A 12,637-nucleotide genomic window follows, 5' to 3' on the forward strand; every position below is an offset into this window, starting at 1 on the left:
CACCACGGTGCAAGGAGTTAGTCAATGGTGATACCACTGGGCGGCACAGTGGTGCAGTGATAGAGCTACTGCCTCACAGCAACAGAAACCCGGGCTCGATCTTGACCTCGGTGGCAGTCTGTGTGGAGTTTGCACGCTCTCCCTGTGGCCGCATGGGTTTCCTCCAGGTGCTCCAGTTTCCCCCCACACTCCAAAGAAGTGTGGATTTTTTAGGTTAATTGGCTCTCTGTAAATGAATGAATGATACTTATTGTCACATGTACCAAATGCTATGTTGCAAAAGTGCCAAACTGTCCCATGCGTGTAGGAAGTGGATGAAAAGGTGGGATAACATAGAACTCCTGTCCCAAATTTGTTTCTGTGGGTTATGTGAAACCACACAGCAACTCTAAGATGAGTGGCTCCACACCATTAATGTCCTGTGTAAACATAGAAACATAGAAAATAGGTGCAGGAGTAGGCCATTCGGCCCTTCGAGACTGCACCGCCATTCAATATGATCATGTCTGTTCATCCAACTCAGGTGTAGGTGCAGGCCTGATGTTCATAGCTTTGCTGGGATGACCACGCCTTGAACATTTTGGCTCTTGCAGAAGGACCGATGCATGTATCGCTGACAGACGCTGACAATCTCCTTTTGTTGTTATCTACTGTCTTAAGGAACTGGAAAACGGGCCATAATCTCTGCAGCAAGTCAATGATGCGGATGCAGGCATGTGTCCTGTGCTTCAACCCTATGAACCAGCTGCAGCTGTGCTTGGCCAGCTGCGACAGTCTGCTGGTGTGGAATATTGAATGCTGCAATGAATTTCACTTATTAACACAAGTGTAAGTGGCACAGGCTGAAGAGTGGTAGCTAAGCAGATCATTTGTCTTAAGACACACTAGAAACTACAGATGCTGGAATCTTGATCAAAACACAAAGCGCTGGATGTATTCAGCGGTTCTGACTGGGAGCACTCGTTCCAACTGGGAGTACTAGTTCTGTCTGGGAGTACTCGTTCCGATTGGGAATACTAGTTCTAACTGGGAGTATTAGTTCCAACTGAGAGTACTAGTTCTGACTGGGAGTAATAGTTCTGACTGGGAATACTAGTTCCGGCTGGGAATACTAGTTCCGACTGGGAATATTAGTTCCGACTGGAAGTACTAGTTCTGACCTAAAATGCTAGTTCTGACTGGGAGTACGAGTTCTCACTGGGAGTGCTAATCAAAAGTACGTCCTTACCTGAAGTACTAGTCCTGACTGGGAACACTAGTCCTTAGCTAAAGTAGTAGTTCTGACTGGGATTACTAGTCCTTACCCAAAGTACTAGTCCTTACCTAAGGTACTTGGTCTGATAGGGAGTACTAGTTCTGTCTGGGAGTACTAGTTCTGTCTGGGAGTACTAGTTCTGTCTGGGAGTACTAGTTCTGTCTGGGAGTACTAGTTCAGTCTGGGAGTACTAGTTCTGTCTGGGAGTACTAGTTCTGTCTGGGAGTACTAGTTCTGTCTGGGAGTACTAGTTCTGTCTGGGAGTACTAGTTTTGGCTGTAGCAGGAAGAGTGGGTAACTCGCTGGAGCTCTGGTTCACTGGGTGTTGATGGCAGAATAAACAGAAGCGTGCAGAAACTGTGGGACAGAGTGAAACATAATGAGTCACTAATCTGAAATGTTAACTCAGTTTCCCCCCCTCTCTTCAGTATTTCCTGTGTTTGTGCTTTTGTTGGCAAAGAGGAGCTATATTAATGAGGGTGATTAGACCAAGCTGCAATTTGGATAATTCCTGCTTCTATTTCTCAATCAGACTGTACACACATTGTAGAATAACATTTATTAATAATTACAATAATCCTATCATACATTTAAAAGACATTTGGACAAGTATATTGATAGGGAAGATTTAGAAGGATATAGGCCTAGTAAAGATGGGGCATCTTGGTTGTCATTAGCAAGTTGTCCCAAAGGGCCTGTTTCTGTGCTGTGTGGCTCTATGAGAATGTAAAACATCAACGGAATAAATCTCAACCTTGTTTGGCATTGTCAGATGGATGATAGTGAGTTAGCAAACTGCCAAAGAGTACTATGTGCCTGGAACGAGCAGTTAGAGGAAGATGTTAGAGAATCAAGGAGTTAGATTGAAGCAGATGCAATGATGACTTTTAAACATATTTGGATAAAGATGGATAAGATACAAGCCAAATGCATTGAACTATGTATTTTGACTTGCACTATCTGGTTTACCTAGAATAACTGAACATTGCATATGTTGCTGCATTTAATAAGTCTGTAATGTTGCGGCTAGTAAGAATGTATTTGTTCCGATCCCAATACATGTTATGATGGTTAAACGTTCTTAGTTTAGTTTGGTTTAGTTTAGAGATACAGCATGGAAACATGCCCTTTGACGCACTGAGTCCATGCCGACCGTAAATCACCCATTCACACTAGTTCTATGTTATCCCATATTTGCATCCATTTCCTGCACACTAGAGACAATTTACAGAGGCCAATTAACTTACAAACCCACTCGTCTTTGGGATGTGGGAGGATACCGGAGCATCTAGAGGAAACCCACGAGGTCACAGGGAGAATGTACAAACTCCACACAGACAGCAGCCAAGGTCAGGATCAAGCCCAGGTCTCTGGTGTTGTGAGGCAGTGGCAATTACAACTGTGTCACTCTGCCACCTCTTGACTCTTGCGCTGCAGTGTCCAGTTGCGTCCAGTTGCGGGTGCCACTCTTCAGGAAAGATGTAAAGACTCTACTATGATACAAGGAATGATGCTAGACTAGTGAAGCTGGGATTCTTCTTGCAACAGTGGAGGTTGCAAGAGGATCTGATTGAGTTATTAAAATCATAGCAGGCATAGATGGAAGATGGAGATAACTTCCCATTGGTAAGGGCCTCAAGTACAAGAGGACAGAGAATGAAGGTAATTGCAAAAAGAACCAAGATTAATTCATTTTTTTAATGCATTGCCTGGTTTAGTTGTGGAGATAGATTCAAATGTAGTGTTCACATGAGGCGTGGATAAATATCTAATGGAAATAAACTGCAGGGCCACAGGGAGGGCGTCAAGGACTGAAGTTAGTTGGTTTACTCTTGCATAGAAACAGAATAATGAACTGAACGGTCTCTTTCCACACTGCAACCATTCTCTGGTTTAATAATTAATTGCATATCTTAATGTAGTTATCAATTGGTAAGAGATGTCACCTTTTTGTACAATTCAGAATTTCGCTAACAGAAGAAAATAATGTTTTATCTTCAGAAATGTAGAGCTTCCTGCGGAGGATGAAACTATGACATTTCATGAGGATTTTAGGATCAGTCCTGACTGCAGTGCATTAGCTTACTATGGACCTAAGATGTTAATATCAGCACAGGCTGGTCTTGTGGGAGAAATGGCCAAGACATTTGTGGTAAGTTGCTTCGTGGTTTTGCTCAACTGTGTGCCTATCAAAGCAAAGAGTTTGATTTATGTCAACACATTGAGTTTAGTTTTAGAGACACAGTGTGGAAACAGGCCCTTCAGCCCACGCCAACCGTCGATCACCCGCACTCTAGTTCCATGTTATCCCACTTGTACACCCTAGACACGGGGCAATTTATAGAAGTTAATCAACCTACAGACCTACGCATCAATAGAATGTGGGAGGAAACCGGAGCGCCCGGAGAAAAGCCACGTGGTCACAGGGAGAACGTACAAATTCCACACAGACAGCACCCCTAATAAGGATTGAACTCGGGTCTCTGGCATTTTGAGGCATCAGTTCTACCACTATGTCATCATAGGGTCAAATCTCTCACTCCTTCTCAAGAAAGGTCCAATTCCTGCAGGGGTCACTGCTGAGCTGTTCAGAACAGGAGGTTCCAAGGCGCAAGAACTTTAGATACTGGAATCCTGCGCTTACAAAAAAAAGGGTTAGGGTGACTGTGCACAAATACTTTTCCATTCCCCTCCTCTGTACACTAGTCTCCCATCCTCAAGCCCCAGGAGGGGCAGCACAGTGGTGCAGCGGTAGAGTTGCTGCCTCATAGCTCCAGAGATCCGGGTTCAATCCTGTGCTGTCTGTACAGAGTTTGTACATTCTCCCTGTGACCGTAGGCTTTCTCTGGCTGCTCCGGTTTCCTCCCACACTCAAAGACGTGCAGGTTTATAGGTTAATTGGCTGTTGATGGCCTGTGCGGACTTGGTGGGCCGAAGTGCCTGATTCCATACAGTACCTCTAATGTCTAAAGTCTCCTTTTATCCTCCCTGTTTCACCCACCTCCTGTCCTCTTTCACCTTTTTGGCCTCCCTCCGGTTTTACATTTCACTCTTCTCTCCTATTCTGACACACCTTTGTCTCCTTTTCACCTCTAGACTGTTACTCACCACCCACCTTCCAATCACCCCCCCCCCCCCCCCCCCCCATCACCTACCACTGAAGAATGATCCCGACAATGGGTGATTGTCACCATGGATGCTTTCATTTTGATTTTCCTCATTTTTATTCATCTCTCTCGTTTGAAGGCACAAGAGCTCCAGAAGACCATTGTCCAACCCGTGTCTGTTTGCTGGACCCCGACCTCTGATTTATACGTGGGCTGTAAGAAAGGGGAACTGTTACACGTGGACGCGGACCTGCATAAAGCTGTTTTACTGGCAGGTCCAGCTCATCAGTCGTTCATCATAGGTAAGATAATTTGCTTAATTACAGTTGGGAATGAGCATCATGTTCATCCTATCCACCAACTCTGGTGTGGCCAGGGGCTGAGCAGTGTTTGAGAAACATTTTATTTAATTCAAGTCTAGCCTCGGACCATTCATACTTTCCCCTTATAGACACAGCAAGGATGCCCGACCCGAAATGTCACCTACCCATTTTCTCCAGATACTCCAGCATTTTGTTTCTATCTTTGGTATAAACCAGCATCTGCAGTTCCTTTTTATTACATACTCTGCCTCCCTATGTTCCCATAGTTATGGCTATCTTGATTACACTTCTTCCCACCCTGCTTCCTGTAAAGACTATCCCCTACCCAATTCCTCCGTCTACGCTGCATGTGCACCCAGGATGTGGTGTTCCAAACCAGGGCATCAGAGATGTCCTCATTCTTTAGGGAATGGGGATTACCCTCTTCAACTGTAGATGAGGCTCTCACCAGGGTCTCCTCTATATCCCGTAGCTCCGCTCTCACTACTCATCCCCCCACTTGTTACAAGGACACAGTCCCCCTTGTTCTCACCTTCCACCCTACCATCTGTCACATACAACAGATAATCCTCCGACATTTTTGCCACCTCCAACGGGATCCCACCACTGGCCACATCTACCCATCTCCTCTCCTTTCGACTTTCCGCAGAGACCGCTCCCTCCATTACTCCCAGGTCAATTCGTCCCTTCCCACCCTCTCACCTGGTACTTTCCCTTGCATCCGCAGGAAATGCTACACTTGTCACTTCACGTCCCCCCTCGACTCCATCCAAGGACCCAAGCAGTCTTTTCAGGTGAGGCAGAGGTTCACCTGCACCTCCTCCAACCTCATCTATTGCATCTGCTGCTCTTGGTGTCAACTGCTCTACATCGGTGAGACCAAGCGCAGGCTTGGCAATTGCTTCGCCCAACACTTCCTCACGGTTCGCATTAACCAACCTGATCTCGGTGTCTCAGCACTTCAACTCCCCCTCCCATTCCGAATCCGACCTTTCTGTTCTGGGCCTCCTCCATGGCCAGAGTGAGTCCCATCGCAAATTAGAAGAGCAGCACCTCATATTTCGCTTGGGTAGTTTACACCCCAGCGGTATGAACATTGACCTCCAATTTCAGGTAGTCCTTGCTTTCTCCCTCCTTCCCCTCCCCAGCTCTCCCACAGCCTAATGTCTCCACCTCATCCTTTCTTCTTTCCCTCTCCCCACCCCCACATCAGTATGAAGAAGGGTGTCGACCCAAAACATCACCTATTCCTTCGCTCCATAGATGCTGCCTCACCCGCTGAGTTTCTCCAGCATTTATGTCTATCTTAGTTATCAGCAGTGCTTGTTTGTAGAAAAAAGGTGCTGGTATGCATAATAAAAAATTAAGCCACAGTTATCCACATTTTATATTCCTATCAATATAGGAAATATAAATGTAAAAATCAAACTTCATATTAAAATAATGCAATTATACATCAAACATGTGAAAATCTAGTTTTTAACTTTTGAGAATTGCCGGTACACCATAGCAGCGTATACAATCATAATAAAAGCATTGTTATAGGTAATTCAGTGCTCATTTCCTCTGAGACGGCACTTCCTGTATCCTCCCAGTAATAACACCACTGCACACTCTGCTAACTCCTCCGTCATCTCACTTTTTCCCCAAAATTCCAATCAGTGCACAGGATTCCCATTACAGGGAGCTAGGCACTCCACCCCAATAATGAGTGTTAAGCAAGTAGTGGTCACTTTTCTACAAGAAAGATGCCACTAAGCTGAAAAGAGTGCAGGGAAGATTTACAAGGATGTTGCCAGAAATCAAGGACCTTGGCTATAGGAAGAGGATTGTTTTTGGAAGTTTACCCTGTTATCTATCGCTCAGACTAAGGGGGCTGTCCCACTGTGGCAACCTAATTGGCAAGTTTAGAAGAGTTTGCCCTCGACTCATACTCGCAGCATGGGCGACACGATGTTCTAGGAGGTCATTGTAACTCTCCTTCATGCTCTAGAGTAGCCCCCGCGTACTCGAGGCCTCAGCTAGATCGCGGCGTATTTTTCAACATGCTGAAAAATGCCCGCCATGGAAAAAATCAATATTTTTTTTTACTCATAGGTTTAGTCGAAGTAGGTCGTAGTAGGTCAGCATGTTATTCGTAGGGAATCGAGGGTGGTCAAAGGTAGTGGAAGGTAGTCATAGTCTTTAGCATAGTCGAACGGAGGTCGAAGAAGATAGAAGGAGGTTGTCTTCACTCTCCACTATTCGGTGTCCAATTTTCCCGAAGCTAGTCGAAGCTAGTTGAAGCTAGTCTTCAACATAGTCGAAGGAGATCTTCTACATAGTTGAAGGAGGTCTTCAACATGACACTTTTTCAAACTCTTCTAAACTCTTCTAAACTCGCCAATTAGGTCGCCGCAGTGGGACAGCCCCTTTAATGCCCCAAGAAGCATTGGTGATGGCAGGATCTGAGCATGCTTGGGATGCCCCAAAAGGCTTGTAAGTTGTAAAGTACTTTTTGTAGGATAGTTACTGAGAATGGTGTCAAACATCATTCATATTACAATGGACAGCAGCATCAGAAGGAAAACTGGAGAAGCAGAAATCTGAAAGAAGGGTCTTGACCATAAATATCATCTGCCCATTCCCCTTCGCAGATCCTACTTGACCTGCTGAGTTCCTCCAGCACTTTGTGTTTTCCTCTGAAACTAGAATATAGTTTTTGGGAGCCTGTTGGCTAATTCTCTGAACTGATAACTTTTGATTAAAAGCAGAGACATAGAGATGTTTTTCAGGTGTCTGCTCAAGGCACAAAAATAGTTGTGTCTGTTCAATGATAGTTATTGACGAATATGATTCTGTTGGTGGGATCTTGAAAACAGAGGAGATTGATTGCGAGAGTAATTATGGTCAGAGGAGTCTGAGAAGCATAGAGTTGTACAGCATAGAAACTGGCCCTTCAGCCCACCATGCTGATTAAGTTGGCATACTAGGCTAGTTATTTGCCTGCCTTTGACCCATATCCCTCAAAACCCTTCTGATCCATATATCTGTCCAGACCTCCTTTAAAAGTCGTAATTATATCTGCTGCCACAGCTTCCACTGTAGCTCATTCCATATCTTCTAAACAAAAGTTGATCTTATATCTCTCCCCTCTCACCTTAGGTCTTTTCCCTCTTGTTTTAGAATCCTCAATTCTGGGAAAAAGAGTGTGACATTTATCCATTCCCTTTCGATATTACACACCCCGTTAAGGTCACTCCTCAGTCTCCATTCCAAAGAGGAATCCTCTGACCAGCAGTTCCTTCAATGGATCGTGCAGACAAACTTCCATTTAATGTCTCACCTGGAATCTAGATGCAAGCCCTTTGAATGAAGCCTTGCCATCTCTCTGTTCGCTCCACCCTGTTTTACAACTGTGTCCAATAAAAAAAATCTTGAGTTCTCTTCCCCTGTTTCAGGTGTGGGGAATGTGCCGGATTGGCCTACGTCGACCATCAGGATGAACATATATCCCATCCTAGAGGCGTGCTCCGTGAATACGCTGGCATTCAGTACAAAGGGACTGTTTACAGCAGGGAAGGTACAGACTCAGCATGCTCCCAACTATTTCCACTACAGTTGCCTGTCCTAGGACCAGCACACCGTGTTCATAATTCATAGGAGCAGAATTTGGCCATTCAGCCCATCGAGTCTACTCTGTCATTCAATCATAGCTGTTCTATCTTTCTCTGACCCTGTTTTCCTACCTTCTCCCCACAACCTTGGACACTCTTACTAATCAAGAATTTGTCAATCACTGTTTTAATAATACCCATTGACTTGGCTTCTACTGCAGTCTGTGGTAATGAAATCCACAGATTCACCACCTTCTTACTAAATAAATTATTTTCATCTCCTTTCTAAAGGTAAATCCTTTTATTCTGAAGTTGTTCCCCCTGGTCTAGACTACCCCACTAATGGAAACATCCTCTCCACATCCACTCTAACCAGGCCTTTCACTATTTGGTAAATGTTAAATTTCAGTGAGTGCAGGTCTGGTGCCGTTGAACATTCATCATACATTAACCCAATCATATCCAGGATTATTCTTGTAAACCTCCTCTGGACCATCTCCAATGCCAGAACATCCTTCTTCAGATATGGGGCCCAAAACTGCTCGCACCAATGGGGTTTGAACTTCTGTTTGGAATTGGGGTGGTCAGAAGTCATGCTTTTGGAAATTTCAATTCAGCAAGTTAGTCTGTTTTTATAGAATGTATGTAAGTGGAGCTCAAGTTTAACCAAGAATTTAATGGTTTTGATTATTTGACCCAAAACCTACAGTTCCACTTTTCCAAAACTCCTGAAGACATAAGTCTTCAACCTGACCTCTGATAACATAGTTTAACTCCTGTGTCGTTCCTGCTTCCATATCCCATCATTAGTGAACTGTCAGTGCAAAATAAATCCATTGGACGAAGTGGGTCAGGGGTTTGGGGTGCACTGGTTAAGGAACTCTTGCACTATCAGACATTATGCCCCTGACCCTAGCATTCCCCTTCCCCTTGCTTTCATCCACTCCCACTGTTAAAATCAAATATATTTGGTATAAACTAGCATCTGCAGTTCCTTGTTATTACATAGCATAAAATTCACTCCTCTGTGCAAATGTGTTCATAACTAAACATTAATGTATTTTTCAGGATGGAAAACTCTACTGCATCACGTCCAAATTCCACAATTTGGAGGTTGAGGAGTGCTGGTCTGCAGCTTCATCGATTAGGAATATTACATTTTCATCTGATCACACATCGCTGCTCATTGCTACTGAGGAGGTAATGAATCCACCTCTATCACATCCGCTGCCTGGAGGGTTACAACGTAGTCTTACTCCTAACTCTAACTCATTCAGTTTTTTTGGTACAGCTGGTGCAACTGCTGCTCCACAGCGCCTGACACCCCGGGTTGGATCCTGACCTTGGGTGCTGTCTGTGTGGAGTTTGAATGTTCTCCCTGTGAGCAGTTTCCATCCACATCCCAAAGATGTGTGGGCTTGTTGGATAATTGTCTTCTGTAAATTGCTTCTTGTGTGGAGGTAATAGATGGGAAAGTCAGATAACAGAACTAGTGTGAATGGGAGATCGATGGGCAGATGTTTCTTTCAATCGATACATCAATAGATTCCTTTATTGTACTTTATGTTTCACAAAAATGTTTTACACATTAGTTTAGATTGCATTACAACTTTGTACCATTTCTCATTATATTTATTGTTGTATTTATCATTACAGTATGTCTAGTGTTTAATCTGGTAGCTTCATGTGAACGAGGAATTTCATTGCTCCCTGGTGTATATGACAATAAACTAATGGGAAGGTAAATCAGGATTTCCTGATCACAGGCGTGAACACTGGATGGCGCTCACGCACCATCCAGGATCCCGAATTACACCCAGAACTCTGTCCAATCTCGCCCTCTCTGAACGCACAGCCCTCTGGGTATGAAGAAGGATCCTGACCCACAACGTTACTTATCCATGCTCTCCATGATGCTGCCTGACCCGCTGAGTTACTCCTGCACTTTGTGTGTGTTTGTTGTAAACCAGTATCCGAAGTTCCTTATCTCTCCAGGACTCTTTATTGGTTCCTTCCTGTTTGGAAACACTAACTCCAGCTTCCCACGTGTAGTCCACTCATAAAATATATTTATGCATTGCTTCTCTTGTAGAGAAAAAAGGTGCCAGTCGGTGTATCATTCCAGGGTGTTGGTGTTCTTGATAGATTGGTGTTTAAGGACCTGACTGCCTAAATTAATTAATATATTTAATTTTTTAAGCAGTTCGTTCCCGATACCCACCGGGTACAGTGGGGACTTTGTATCCTCTGCGTGGAAAAAGTTGCTCCTCAGATTCCTATTAAATCTTAAATCTTTCTCTTCTCACTTAAAACCTATGTTTTTGATTCTCTTTCTTGATTCCCCTGCTGGAAAATGACCGTGCATTCACCCTATCTATTCCTAATGTCATCATCGTGCCCAGTGTAATATTAAACATTCTAAACATTTAATAGGAACCTGAGAGGCAACTTTTATACACAAAGGGTGGTGGGTGTATGGAAGGAGCTGGCGGAGGAGGTAGTTGAGGCAGGTACTATCACAACAGTTACATGGATAGGATAAGTTTAGAGGGATATGGGCCAAATGCAGACAGGTGGGACTAGTGTAGATGGGGTATGTTGGTTGGCATGGGCAAGTTTGTCCGATGGGCCTGTTTCCAAGCTGTCTGACTCTATTTGAGAATCTATTTTGTATCTTTATCGAGTTGTCGATATGCCATACAAGCACGAATTGAAATGTAGAAAGCACTGGGTTTATTCCTGCTTTCTTTCCTCTTCATCCCCATTTGAAGCCATTCCACGTCTCCCTCCTTTCTATAATCTCATTCCTTGCCCTCGCCCCCACCCCCAGGTTTGCCGGACCCTAACTCCTGTGATTCTCCCCCAAGGCAATAAGAGGCTCCTTCTACGGTGTATCTTTGACCAAGCCTTTCCTCACTGGCTCTCATGCCTCCCACTATAATGCAGCATCTAATTACATTTATTAATCTGTCCTGGGAAAAGCTCCAGGACATTTTTCCGAACAAAATGAGGGAACAAAATGTTTTCTTGGCAGCAATTAGGGGAGCTGCTTATCATTCACTGTTGCGATGCTGATCCAGTCCTTACACATGTGGAAAGTGAGGTGCGAGAATTGTTCTTTTTTTCCCTCAGGGTTTGGCATTTTTATATAATCCATTGGATGAAGCTGATGTGAGCACAACCTTGAATGTGTACAGTGGGGACTTTGTATCAGCAATGTTTCTGGGCACTGGGACTCAGTACTGTGTGGTAAGATGAAAGACTGGTGCTTATTTTTCCTTTGTTGGATCTTGTAGTGATTTTCTGTCATTTGTTTTGGCGCAGGAATGGGATGTCATTCCTGGGACAGACACAAAAAATCTGGAGTAACTCAGCAGGGCAGACAGCAACAGAGATGCTGAGTTACTCCAGCCTTTTGTGTCTATCTTTCATTTAAACAGGCATCTGCAGTTCCTTCATACACATGTCTGTCCTGGGGCCTGGATCATTTCCTCAGGCACAGTCTTCCATTGATCACTGTCAACTACTCTTATCTCTGGGTCAGTTGGATTATGGTTCTACACTAAACCCACCTGTCAAATACATTGCTGAAGTCCAGGTACACAACACCCACCCCTAGTTCTATCAATTCTCTAGTTTACCTCTTCAACCTCTTCGATGACATCTTGAGAGACATGATTTCCATGCAAAAGTCCACGCTGATTATCCCTGCTCACTCTTTGAATATACAAATGGTGTTAGATCCTGTCTGTGCCAGTAACTAAGTTAGGACAGGAATCCATTCCCGTGTCTTGCCCATCACTGATGGCTCACTTACCTGTAGTTCCCTGGCTTGTTCTTGCTGCCCTTAAATAATGGTGTGACATTAGTCACTCTCCAGTCTTCCAGTATTTCACCTGTGGCTAATCCTGATGCAAATATCTTGGCAAGACCCTCTTCAGTTACTTCCTGAGCTTCCGACCAGATCTGACCCTGGGGATTAATGCGTGTGTAGGCCCCAATACCCCCTCTCAAGTATTTAGTCCAAAACATCACAACATATTCCTCATTTCTCCCACAGTAAAAACTGATGAGAAATATTCATTCATAATCTCACCCATCTCCTGTGGGTCCACACATATACAGCCAGGCTGGACTTTTTCTCTCTCTGGCCACCCTTTCACTCTCTGTAGACTTTGCTTTATCCAGCCTCCCTCTTCAATCTCATGCCCACCTAGCCTGATTTCCTGATGTGTCCCAATGTATTAACATGCGTCCTCTGCTTTATTGTAGTCAGCAAGAAAATTGGGTATCATGCAAGTATGGTCACTCAAGGATGGAAAAAATATCAGCACTCTTGCACTGCCAGAAAGGGTA

At 44.2% G+C, this 12,637-nt stretch overlaps 1 protein-coding gene across 4 annotated transcripts in view; it reads left to right on the plus strand.

Moving 5' to 3' along the window:
• The window catches only part of cfap43 (cilia and flagella associated protein 43), an 87,438-nt gene that overhangs the window by 20,702 nt on the left and 54,099 nt on the right, over positions 1-12,637 (plus strand). For all 4 annotated transcript variants that reach the window (XM_033034190.1, XM_033034191.1, XM_033034192.1 and 1 more), the window contains exons 4-10: positions 661-828; positions 3,257-3,407; positions 4,502-4,664; positions 8,126-8,247; positions 9,350-9,481; positions 11,414-11,530; positions 12,554-12,634. In XM_033034190.1, coding sequence (XP_032890081.1) covers positions 661-828; positions 3,257-3,407; positions 4,502-4,664; positions 8,126-8,247; positions 9,350-9,481; positions 11,414-11,530; positions 12,554-12,634 — 934 coding nt within the window. The remainder of the gene's footprint in view (positions 1-660; positions 829-3,256; positions 3,408-4,501; positions 4,665-8,125; positions 8,248-9,349; positions 9,482-11,413; positions 11,531-12,553; positions 12,635-12,637) is intronic.

Source organism: Amblyraja radiata, chromosome 15 (genome assembly GCF_010909765.2).
Source record: "Amblyraja radiata isolate CabotCenter1 chromosome 15, sAmbRad1.1.pri, whole genome shotgun sequence".
Classification (NCBI taxonomy): Eukaryota; Metazoa; Chordata; class Chondrichthyes; order Rajiformes; family Rajidae; genus Amblyraja; species Amblyraja radiata.